Genomic DNA, 12,613 nt, shown 5'->3' with positions numbered 1-12,613 from the left:
AAATTTTATAGGGCTTTGGATATAACTAGTATTCAAAGGGTTTTGAATATTATTTCTAGGGTTTGAAGGAATGAAAGATTCAGAAATTCTATCTCTGGGATTTAGAAGGGAGGTGCTAAAAGAGCAACCAAGTGCAACACATATGTGGGTTAATGAAGGGTTTGTTTATAAAATGATTTTGAATATAAAGAAAAAGATTATGTTTAGTTTTAAGAATTTTTTTTTGAAAAGTCCGTACTTCTAAATGCTCTAAAAAGTGGGATGTTACACAGCTCCCTGTTACCGACAACCCAGAACTCAAAGCCCCGAAACCCCAAACCCTAACCGTCCGACGGTGAATCATGGTGGCGGCGCTGCAGCGGCAGAAGGAAGAAAGCGGAGGCGGAGGTGTCCTGTGGGTCCCGTCTAGCAGCGACTATATGTCGCGAGTAGGCGATAATCACATATGCGACATATAGTCACTGGCCTCTTTCCATGGGGCCTATTGCTGGAGTTGGATGTATTTTTTGGCTAAAAAAATAATTCCTATTTGACCTTTGGAGATTCTGATTTGAAGGCTATTGCTATAGTTAGATGTTTTTTTTTGGCCCTCAAAAAATAACTCCTATTGAGGAGCTTTGATTTAAGTGTTACTAGTCCATTAAGCCGTGCTCCCGCATGGGCTAATATTTTTAAAAGCTATCGTATTTGAAATTATTTAGAAATTAAACTCTTAGCTAAATAATCAAAATTGTCTACCTACTACTCTCTCATTTTTTTCAACACTCCAACATAACACCCATATAGACGTGTACTTATTTTTTGTCCAGTCATAATTGATTTTTAATTAGTAATAACTCCACACAATTTTTCATCCACATTCACACTTTTCTCATTTTGTATGGCACCTCCATACATTGCATTTAGCATAAAACTCACATTACTTCCTCACAACATGTATAAATGGTCTACATGGTGACACCCATCATGCATACATACCTTAACTTAGTATTTATATATTAATAATGACATAAATAAGTATTAAAACCATATATTAGTTTATTTTTGGACATCTCTATATGATGCACATGAAGAAATTAGATTACGATTTATGTGTTTACTTTAGATTATTTTCTGTAACAATACACGTGGGTAACTTAGATACAAATTTAGAATGCCACTTTAAGTTATACTTTATAATGATATACATGAGTAATTTGGATGAAGATTATGGATTACTTTAGATTATTCTTTATATGGTAGAGCTTGATAATTTAGATATAGGTTTAGGGTTTATTTTAGAATATTTTCATAATGATAGTTGTCAGTAACTTTTTAGAAAATATAATAGACCAATGGCTATGATTATTAGAGTTTACATAATTCATGTTTGATGTTTTTAATTTTTATGAGAATTTTTAGGATTTATCTTTTTTTCTACCGTGTCTTGTGAGAGCTAATATGGAGTCTCCTATGGAAAAAAATGAGACCACATTACTACAAAAATTATTACCTTGAGATGCCTCTCACTTGTTAAATATTCGAACACAATACTTATATAGATATATCTTCATCCGATTGTGATAGATTTTAGTTAATAATTACTCTATAATGTTTCCATCCACTTTTATAATCGTTAACTTTTCACTTTGCATCGCAAGTATGCGCTTGAATTTATTTAATGGACCCTACATTTGAGCTATAATTTTAACATAGAAATCTATTTTTTCATCATTTTCCCATGCGTATATACCTTAATTATTATATCATATACCAATAGTGTAAGATGTAGATGATTTCGAATCATATTTTGGTGTATATTTTTAATTAAGGTGATTTGGATTCAAATTTAGGGTTGCATCATGTTATTTTTAATAATAGCATATGTGGATAATATAGATGCAAATTTAAAGAGTTATTTTAAGTTATTTTTTAAGTATTAGTGGTGGGAAATTTAGTTGCAAATTTAGGAGGTTATTTTAAATTATTTTTATAATGGCAGAAGTGGGTAATTTTGATAAATATTAGGGGGTTACTTTAGTTTATTTTCTATAATGTCAGAGGTGAGTAACCTTTTAGAAAACATAATAGATCCAATGGCTATGATGATTTGAGCTTACTGATTGACGGCCAGATGTTTTGCTTTTTGTGAGAATTTTTAGGATTTATCTCTTTTTCTAGAGTGTCCACCTAGGATCCTAGGTGGTTTCACCATGAAACTTCAAAAGGAGTCTCCAATTAGTAATAGTAAGATAAAATTGTTGGAGTTGCTCTTACCCGCTGATGGCACGATCTGGAAAAAAGAGCACTACTCAATCTCATTTTCCATTTGAGTCTCAAAAAAAAAATCTCATTTTCCATTTGTAGGGAAAAAAAGCGTAGTATCGGTCTTTCCCATGTGCGGCAATATCCCAAACTTAAAAAAAGATGAAAGAAATCTTTTTCAGAAGCGAAAGGGCCTCTAAAGACCAGTTGGAAACTCTTTCCAGAATAAATAAATAAACTTTCTATTATTTAAATAAACATTTTTGAAAAATTACCCAAATAGCTTATTTAATTAAGAATGCATCTAATTAACTTTTATGAAAAAAGTTTATCCAAAAACTCAAGGTGCATTAAAAATATTCATATGAAACATTGTATAGATATATTTCTTGATGGGAAGTTCATAATGTACCAATATTAATTGTATCCACTAATTTCTTCATGATGCATAAGGTTTCTGAACAATTAGATTTGTATGGCATAGCATCCAATAATCATACAATGCAAAACAACAATAAATAAATAGCAGGTTTGACTACAAAAAATAAAACACTAGAGATGGGAACAATAATATGCCAATAACTCCCAAAAAAAAACAACATAGAAGGTAACATTCTAGAAAAAGATGGGTACTAGTTTCATATTTTTATGATTTAAAATTAATTAGTTATGAATTTTTAGATTAAATCAGATTGTTTTAAATGTCTAATAAAATAAAAAAACATATTTGAAACTAGCCAAAACATATTTGTTTCAGAAAGAAATGATAATCGTAATGTTTGCTAGTTCTTCTATCTGAACGTATAATATGTGTGTGATTTATTACAAGTTTGCAGTATCAACACACAGAACGGTTTGGCTAGCCACAAGCCCTACTCTATTCTATGCATGTACCTAGTCCAGCCGTGCAGGGTCAAGGTGTGGTGACGATGTTTTTATTCGCTTATTTCTGCAATCTCTCTATTCTCCTAGGTGAGCTAGAGTGGTTGCTTCCAAGAGACCGGTTTTTCTATTTATATTCTCTTTTAATATAAAGACACGTAGCTCTTCAGAAAAAAAAAGATTAGACGCATAATTCTCCGCTGTACTATGCTAAAATGTGAAGTATCACTATAGCAAGCAGTTCACTGACGATGTCACAAGCTGCTTACTGGCATATGCAGTGGTCAGTTCCTTTCTTCAGACAATGCTGTCGAAGTCGATCTTCTCTTCGATGTCGATCCCCGAGTCGTTTGAAAGCTGTTTCCGGCGACTGCCGCGCTTGGGTAGCAGAGCCGCCTCATACTCTGGGCCACGCTCCGTCTTGCCCTTGTGGTACGTCTGCTCGCTGCACTTGACCAAGATCTGCAGCACGTCGTTCATGGTTGGCCGCGACGACGGCATATCGGCGGTGCAGAGCACGCCGAGCCTGAAGACAACCTCGATCTCGTCAGAGTACCCGTCGTATCTGATGCTCTTGTCTGTGGCGTCGGGGATGCTCCCTCCTGATTGGTAGTGGTGCCGTGCCCAGTCCGCCAGGCAGCCGTGCTCGCCGCCGTCGTTGGCCTCCTTTCCGGTGGTGAGCTCCAGGAGAACGACGCCGAAGCTGTAAACGTCAACCTTCTCGCTCACCTTCATGGTGTAAGCGCACTCTGCAGATAAGCATCAAAAGGCCCAATCTAAGGTCCGGCAACACGAGAGCATGTGGCATTTGTAACAGTGCTGCTCCCCAGTTATTGAATCTGGAGAAATGGGACAGAAATTCACTGGAAGCAGCAAGTTCGGATCCTTACCAGGAGCCATGTAGCCGAACGATCCGGCAACGGCGGACATCGTCTCGGGCGCCCCGGCCTGCAGCAGCATCCTGGCCAGCCCGAAATCGGCGATCTTGGCCCGGAACTCCGAGTCCAGCAGGATGTTGCTCGTCTTGACGTCCCGGTGAACGATGGGCGGCTCGCACTCGTGGTGCATGTAACACAGCCCCTGCGCGGCGCCGACGGCCACCCTGAGCCTCGCCGGCCAATCCAGCGGTTCGCGCCGCGCGGACCGCGCCCTTGCCATGGGGCGCCCACCGGCGGGGAGGGCGTCGCCGTAGAGCCACCTGTCCAGGCTGCCGTTGTCCATGTAGTCGTACACGAGGAGCTTGGACTCGGCGTTGGAGAGGCAACACAAGAGCCTGACGATGTTGTTGTGCCGGAGGTTGCCGAGGATGCCAGCCTCGGACGCGAACTCGCGTTCCAGCTTCTCGTCGAGCTTCCCGGCGGTCTGTATTTGCTTCACGGCCACCGCGCCGGCTCGGCCGTTAAGCCGGTTGGTGTAGGCGACGCGGTACACGCGCCCCGATCCCCCGCGGCCGACGATGTTCTCCTGCGTCAGCCCCCGGAGTATGGGTGCCTCACCGAATCCCAGATCTTTTACGAAAGGCGTGATCTTCCAGTCGTCTTGCTCCGCGACGCGCCGCCGTTTCTTGATGTCGCGGATGACGAAGAAGGCGAACGCACCGGCGATTAGGAGGAGCGCGGCGCCGGCGGCGAGGAGGCCCGTGCGGAGTGCGTGCGAGACGCCTCCGGAGGAAGCGCCGTCTTGTGATCCGCCGGCGCAGGAAGGTACGCCGGTGAGGTAGCCGGATCCGGCAGCGGCGGTGCAGAGGCCGGGGTTGTCGAGGAAGCTGGTGTCGTAGACCGCTGTGTCCAACCCGGCCGGGACCTGACCGCTCAGCTGGTTCGAGGACAGGTTCAGGGAGGTGAGTTGTAGCTTCGCAAGCGCCTGCGGTACGTTGCCGGAGAGCTTGTTCGACGACAGGTCAAGGACACTTAACACCGGCATGGCGCCGAGCTCTGCCGGTATGCCGCCGGTGAGCTGATTCCTGCTCAGGTCCATTTGCGTCAGCTGGCTTAGCTTAGCAACGCTTCTCGGGATCCCGCCGGACAGTTGGTTCCCGGACAAGCTGAGTCTTTGCAGCAGCGGCATGCCGTCGCCAAGACTCGCCGGTATCGCACCAGAAAACCGGTTGTTCTCGGCGGTGAACACCTGGAGAGCAGCTACTGCAGCCGGAATGTTGCCACTGAATTGGTTGTTCCCAATGCGTAACGTCGAAATGTTGAAATGCACCGTGGCCGGAAGAGTCCCGGTGAGCTGATTACTCTGCATTGTCACGAAGTAAAGCTTCGTCGCCGTCCACAGAGCCTCTGGTACGTCGCCGGTGAGTTGGTTGTTGTCCAGCGACAGGGTTCCAAGAGTGGCGCAGTTGGCAAGGCCTGCCGGGATGGAGCCGTTCAATCGGTTGCTCTTGGCTTTGAGTTCGTGGAAGTTGCCTCCGGTGCACAGCCCTTCAGGGATCCCGCCGGTGAAATCATTGTAGTCAACCTCAACATAATACAAACCCGGCGACTGCTTTCCGAGCTCCGGTGGGAGCGTGCCGTTGAGCCTGTTGGTGTGGAGTCTCAATATCCTCAGTAACGGCAACTGGCCGATGCTGGCTGGTACCTCGCAGGAGAAGTTGTTCATGAAGAGGTTCAAGATTGTGAGGTTCTCCAATCCCCCAAACACTTCCGGGATGACTCCACTAATTTTGTTGTCTGAGACGTCGATTTTTGTCAAGCTTCTCGCAGCAAATTCATCAATGACCATGTCGCCGGTGATGCTGTTTGTGTATAGAAACAATAGTTGCAGCTTCTTCAGGCTCCAAACAAAATTGGGGAAGTCTCCGACGAGATTGCACTGCGACGCCCAGAGGCTGACCAGGTTGGACATATTCTTGAACGACGCCGGCAGCTGGCCTGCGTCGAAAGGGTTGTTTGCCAGATACAGCGACTGAAGGCTCGCGAGCTCGCCGAGCTCCGCCGGGATGGTGCCCGTGAAGCGGTTGTCGTTCAACCCGAGAAGCTGGAGGTTCCCGAGTCCAGAGAGCGATGCCGGGATGGCGCCGGTGAAGCTGTTGCTGCTCAGATCGAGATACTGGAGGCTCCGTAGCTCGGAGAGCGACGCCGGGAGGGTGCCATTAAACTTATTGCCGTTGAGGTCGAGTGTGGTCAGGCTCGCGGCGTGGCTGCTGCCGATGTTAGCCGGGAGCGCGCCACCGAAGTAGTTCAGGGACAGGTTGAGGTACTGAAGTGAAGCGCAGCGGTAGAGCGTGGTCGGGAACACGCCGGTGATGTTGTTGCTGGAGACGTCGAGGTAGGTGAGGCCGGTGAGGTCGCCGACGGCGTCCGGGAAGGGGCCCGCGACGTTGGCGTTGGCGAGGGTGAGGTTCACGACGCGGCCGGCCGCGTCGCACCCGACGTGCGGCCAGCTGCAGAGCGTGGCCGCGTCCGTGGCGTTCCACCCCGCGAGCGCGGGCGGGTCGCCCCACGCGCGCTTGATCTCCAGCAGCACCCGCGCCTCGCCCGCCGGCGGGGACTGCGCGGCCGCGCGGCGCGGGAGGCAGCAGCAGGGGAGCAGCACGACCGCGAGCAGCAGGTGGAGGTAGGCGCGCGCGCGAGCGCGGCGCGGCGGTGCCATGTCTGATCTGATGGCTCGGCCGGTTTGGGTTTCGTGGGGTGGAGTGGCGTTGGCTGCGCTCGACCGCCGCGGCGGGCGCGGGAAGAGGGGGGACGATTTCGCTCGGTAAGCAAATGCGGCCGGAGCAGGGGCTCCCCTGTTTTTTCTACGCTAAACACCTACCGTTGACTGGCACGAGCCCGTCCTTCCTGCTGCGAAGCTTCTTATTTCAAGATTTCCTGGATTAGTGCGTGGTTTTTCGTCGGATTAGGATCCATCCAGACGCAAACGTCTTGTTCGTGGAGAAATGCCTTCTCGAAGTACAGTGGATGAGTGGAAGACCGAGCTCAGCTGGGTCTTTGCTCTAGAAGTCGAGGCCTAAACTGAAGTACTCCCTTTGCGCCCTGTTTAGTCCACTGCGCCAACACCGTTGCATATTGTAGCGTTTCGTTTGTATTTGTGAATTATTATCCAAATATTGACTAATTAGGCTCAAAAGATTCGTCTCGCAAAGTACAACCAAACTGTGCAATTAGTTTTTGATTTCGTCTACATTCAGTACTCCATGCATGTACCGTAAGTTTGATGTGATGAGGAATATTCTTTTTACATAGTGTCAAAGTTGGAAGTTTGGAGGAATCTTCTTTTTGCATAGTGCTAAAGTTGGGATTTTAGGATAACTAAACAAAGCCTTGGTCAGGCACTTAGGCTACTAGTGAGTAGTGATACATTCAGACTGTCCAATGTTATCTTTTTAAATTTTGACCACCACTTTTTCTTCCAATATACAGTACAGTACAGAAAGTACACATATTTTAAAACTGTGTTTAGACATATATACTCGCATAACTTCTAAACATTCAAAACTCGCATAACTTCTAAATATTCAAACTCAACATAAAGACTACTTATTGTCAAACTTCGAAATGGTTTGCTTCGAACAGCCTTAAAAACCTTAAAATGCCTTATCGGAGAGAGCGTGATCTGTACGCTTGTACTATATGTTAACGCCCGTTAGAGCAGTTATCATCATTTTGTTCTTGACTGCATGCGTTAAAAAGAGAAATTTAGGTCGGAGTCACTTCCCCTCGTCATAATCCGGTCAGACAGTGCTATGGTCAAACGCGACCACTAATCCTTATGCGGTGGGATACGTTTCTCCTAACCATGCTTGGATTATAATCTAAATGAAGATTTTCTCGCTTCTCGCTTTTCACTTCTCGTAGTTTAAATCTCTGAAGCGGCTTACCACATAAGCGAAAATTGGTGAAAATAAGCAAATTATTTATCAGGATTCTTATTTATTTTCATCGGTAAGCTGCTTAGAGCAAGCGGAAGGACCAAGCTGTTCAAGCTAGAAACGCAGCAACCGAAACCCAAGCGAACGGTGCACGTGTGCTTACGCAAGGTAACGGTCTCTAGACTCCGTCCGGTCCGACACAATGGTTTCTTAATCAACTTAAACAGACGTTCTAGAGCTAGAGGGCGGCTAAGCTAGCTGCCCGACGACTGCTGGTCAGTTACCGCTAACGCCGGCCGCTTTGCCTGCTGAACCTGGTTGGCGTGCACGTGGCCACGTGCACCCGGCTGGAAGCGAGTGGGAAACCTCCTCATCAGTCATCCGTGCCGGCCGGCGACTCGGGAGACTAGTCTGCGTGCGTAGACCGGCCCGCAACGGCTGACCGACGACCCGACCGGCGTGGCGTGCGGCGTGCGGGCGTCGTTTTCCTTTTCCTTCCCTCCTCGCCCACGGTGTTTCGCGGCCCCGGAATGCGTGCCGTCGCCGACTACCCGGCCTTGTTTAGTTTCCAAATTGGAAGTGGCAAAGTTTGCATTTTGCCATAAATACGTAACTGTAGTATTTCGTTTGTATTTGTAAATTATTATTCAAATATTGACTAATTAGGCTCAAAAGATTCGTCTCGCAAAGTACAACAAAACTGTACAATTAGTTTTTGATTTCGTCTACATTTAGTACTCCATGCATGTACTGCAAAAAGAAGATTCTCCATCACATCAAACTTGCAGTACATGCATGGAGTACTAAATGTAGACGAAATCAAAAACTAATTGTACAGTTTTGTTGTACTTTGCGAGACGAATTTTTTAAGCCTAATTAGTCAATGTTTGGATAATAATTCACAAATACAAACGAAATGCTACAGTTGCGCATTTATGGTAAAATCACAACTTTAGCACTTTCAAATTGGAAATTAAACAAGGTCTAAACAGGCCCCAGGTCGAATTCTGGAAGATCGGGCGGTTCGGTGCAGGCGCATGCGCCGCGCGTTAAGAAAATCTCGAACGAGCGAACTGCACAGATGCTGCTATTTGAGCCTGCAGCCAATAAGCTGCAGCGAGTGCCAGTTCTCCACAGTTTCACATTTTCTTGTCCTGCCTTGCCTTGTTCCATCCGAGACCTTTTGTTTACAAAATTCAATAAGTTTTCTTTTCCCGTGGCTAAAAGTAACTGTTTTAGCAAACTTGTTCGAAGGCTGAAAGTCTGAAAATACTACATCAACAAAGGATATGTTCTTAAAAGAACAACAAAGATATATGCGACATGCTTCCGTGAAAACGCTAGGGTTTGTTGTTTAGTTGAAACGGCCTTGTATACGCAAGGGCCGCCAAACTCATGGGCTGCAATTTACGGATCCTATATGGGCTCTTGTAGGGAAGGACCGAATCGAATCGGATTGTTTGTTAAAAGGATTAGATTCTAGCTTTGTTTCGAGCCCAACATGTGGATCGTGAGTGATAGGGTTGGCCCGCGGATCAGATAAGGGCCTTAATGTAATCCTCTCGAGGGCGCATATGCTAGCAATGCTAGGGTTGAGGCCTCAGGGGCGGTTGCGCTGCGAGACGGTAGAGGCAGCGGCGGCGTTGCAAGACGACGGCGGCGACCGTACTCATGTTAATATCCGGTGAGGGGAGTAGATCCGGACGTGGCACACGGCCACACGAGTGGTGATCCTCTCCAGCGCTGCGAGGGGTTAGCGCGTCACTCGTCTCTAAGATTTGGTGAGGAGGGGTGTGACGACCGATCCCGAAATCTCCCGAGTTAATCTTAATCTGAGCCCCTGATCACCTGCCTTAGTTTTCCAAGCCTAAGTGTTCAACCTCCCGACCGGTCTCGACCCCTGAGACCCGACCCCTCTCCGCTGGCCTCCAGTTCCGACCCCGCCGACCCCAACTCACCCGCCGGATTCTTCTAAGTCTTCCCCAACACCTCCCTTCGATCTGGCCGGTGGACCCACGAGATCTTTTCCCCCAGATCTTCCGCGACAGGCGCACTCGAGTTGCATGCTCACTTCAGAGTTCCCCCGCCGCGTGGCTCAACTCCTCCGACGCCCACCGCTCCGCCTCGTCTTCGGCCCGTGACCGAATGGATTCTCGCGCCCCTTTCCCCAATCGCCGCAGAAACCCCTCTGCAACCTTTCTGCAGCACCTCGCCGCCCGCGCCCATCATCACATCGTCAGATCCCGGCCGCAGAGCCCGATGTTGCCCGTCTTTTCCGTCACCTCGCCACAGTCGCGCCGCCTGGTCTTCGCTACCCGACGATTCCTCCTCCGCCAACCCCGACCACGGCAGCGACAACTCCTTTTTACCACCCTGTCAGAAGCCGCCCGACAATCTGTTGCTCCGCGCTCGCCCGCGCGCCCGCAGCCGCCTATCTTCTCACCTGTGTGCCCTCGTTCCTAGCGCCGTTATCCCGGTCACTTCCATCAGCTCCACCGCACGACGACACCCGCCTCCGCCAAATCTCAACCACCGGCAAACCCGCGCCTGCGCCGCCCTGACGCCAGAGCCCAATGACCGCCGGCGTCATCCCCGAAGTCCTGCTCCACCGCCCTCGTCGCTCAATCGCCGCCCGGGCAGAGCACTCCATTGCTTCTTCCCCGGCCTTCGCGCCGCTCTCCTTCTCACTCCCGCGTCGCTATAAAAGGGAATGCGCGAGCCCCGCCGGAGTCCCCTTCGCCATCACTACCCTCCCGCCATTTCTCTTGCTCCCAGTTCGAGCTCCCAGCGCCACCACACTAAGTCCCTAAGGAACTCTCCTCTCCGCTCCACACCGTTTTCCCCAATCCACCTAGCCGCTTGCTCCTCCATGCTGCGTAAGAGCTTACTTGTGATCCACAAGAAGCACCGCCGCCGCCGGAGCACCGCCGGGCATCTCCGCCGCAAGCCTTAGTATTCCAGTTCCTCCGCCCGAACCTGCTCTTCCCGACCCCAAGCTTTCCTTGTAAGACGAAGGTAAGCTGCTGACCCCTTATCCGCCTCGTCCGACCCTTCCGTCCGCCCGACCCCTTTTTCCGTCTCGCCCGACCCTGTCTGTTCTGCCGACCCTTGTCCGCTTCGCCCGACCCCTCTTATCCGCCCGACCCCGGTTCCGTCTCGTCCGACCCTGTCTGTTCCGCCGACCCTTGTCCGCCTCGCCCGAGGACTCGGCTGTATCCTTTTTCTTCGAACCGAGGGTGTATGTGTAAAAACTTGGGGACCTTTCAGCGTTGAGTCTGAGGACCCCTAGCACAGCTATTCCTCTAGTCTAAGGATCCGATCATAAGTTCCTTTCCTCCGACCCTTACCTCTTGATCTCCACCAACTTCTTTGAACCTCCCCACCCTCTTGTTACTTGTCGCAAGTTTCTGGGCTCATACTTGCAAGTGTTGCTGTTGAAATAACCATCTAAAATGCTAACTCTTGCATTGCATTCATGTAGAGCTGCGTCTCGCCGATGGCTACTACAAGCTGCACCCGGCGCCAGAAGATGACGGTGTAGCCGAGCTCCTGCCCCCAGAAGCCGAAGCCGCCCGAGCAGAAGAGCAGCTTCCTCCTTTCTCGCTTGAAGGCAAGCCCCTGATGCATGAAATCACTATGTTTTCCAGACTTGCGCATGCCTTCTGCATCTTGTTTGTGCATTTACGTATAGGAGTTGTTTGGAACCATAGATGTATAACTTAGATCCCTTGATCTGAACACTAGCTGTTGGACCGAGTAGTTGCTTTGCTTAAATAGGAAGCGGTAAAAGTCGAGTGATTTCCTGTTGCTCGCGAGTGGTAGGGGTTGTCTTCCTCCTGTCACAACTATAAGGACGATGGACGGGGCAGGGTTTTGGGTAACTCTTTGGTGGTCGGTTGATCGCCCCGTCTGTCTATGAAACTTGCTAAGGCCTGATAGTGGTGGTGTTCGTGATCAAGTGTTTGAAAGTACTAACCTCATACTTAGTATGGGATGAGGAAGCCTAGTACCGGATTGAACCTAGACGTGAGCGGTCGCCCCATTGTTCTTGGAACGGAGTTTCCCCTGCTAGTTGTCGCACGTGGTGGCAAGCGTGGTCACAGAACGGCAGAGGCCGGGTCTGTGGAACCTTGCACCAAAGGAAATGGGCCCGACACGGGTTAGGGGATTGATGGGGAAGGCCGACACAGGAAGCGACCTTCGGGTGCGCGGATGTCGTGAGGTTAGGTTCACCATGCATGGTTAAAGAACTCGAATCGATTCGTCTGCCTCTCACAGTTTGAGACTGCTTGATCGCTATGCTACCCTGAGTAAGAAAGAAATATAATGACGACATGGTCTTGATGATGTTATATATATACCTTTGGTTGGTTCTATGATTGCCTAGAATAGGTTGCAAAACTTAGACCGGATAATGAACTTAGAACCGGAGCTAAAACTTGAAAATAGGGTTTTACTTAGTGCTTCTTGGCAAACAAACCCCCCCTCAGCCAAAGAGCCTTGCATGTCTAGAAGTGGTGGAGTAGTTACTCCCTGTCGGTTAAGTCTTGTTGAGCTTAGTAGCTCAGCCTTGTTGTGGCTCCTGTTTTTCAGGTGAAGTCGCTGCTCCCGAGCCTTCTTCCGCTGGCACTTGGCCGCCCCAGCTCCCTCCGGGTTGGACGGTCGAGTGGG

The 12,613-nt window shown here is 48.8% G+C and overlaps 1 protein-coding gene across 1 annotated transcript; it reads right to left on the bottom strand.

The window, feature by feature from the left end:
* Nucleotides 1-3,011: 3,011 nt before the first annotated feature.
* LOC117859352 (uncharacterized) lies at nucleotides 3,012-6,898 on the bottom strand. Its single transcript, XM_034742596.2, has 2 exons — nucleotides 4,017-6,898; nucleotides 3,012-3,875 (listed from the first exon to the last, which is right to left on the bottom strand). Exons 1-2 carry the CDS (start codon nucleotides 6,721-6,723, stop codon nucleotides 3,424-3,426), a joined length of 3,159 nt encoding a protein of 1,052 aa, XP_034598487.1. The 5' UTR covers nucleotides 6,724-6,898; the 3' UTR covers nucleotides 3,012-3,423.
* Nucleotides 6,899-12,613: the final 5,715 nt, after the last annotated feature.

Source organism: Setaria viridis, chromosome 5, assembly GCF_005286985.2.
Source record: "Setaria viridis chromosome 5, Setaria_viridis_v4.0, whole genome shotgun sequence".
In the NCBI taxonomy this organism is placed as follows: Eukaryota; Viridiplantae; Streptophyta; class Magnoliopsida; order Poales; family Poaceae; genus Setaria; species Setaria viridis.
This window is presented reverse-complemented; position numbering and strand designations above follow the sequence as displayed.

Bases quoted from the DNA above. Each gene is read 5' to 3' on its own strand.
- LOC117859352 (XM_034742596.2), bottom strand. From the start codon at position 6,723: ATGGCACCGCCGCGCCGCGCTCGCGCGCGCGCCTACCTCCACCTGCTG. The intron at 3,876-4,016 runs GTAAGGATCCGA...GCTTATCTGCAG, and splicing joins GTTCGGCTACATGGCTCCTG to AGTGCGCTTACACCATGAAG.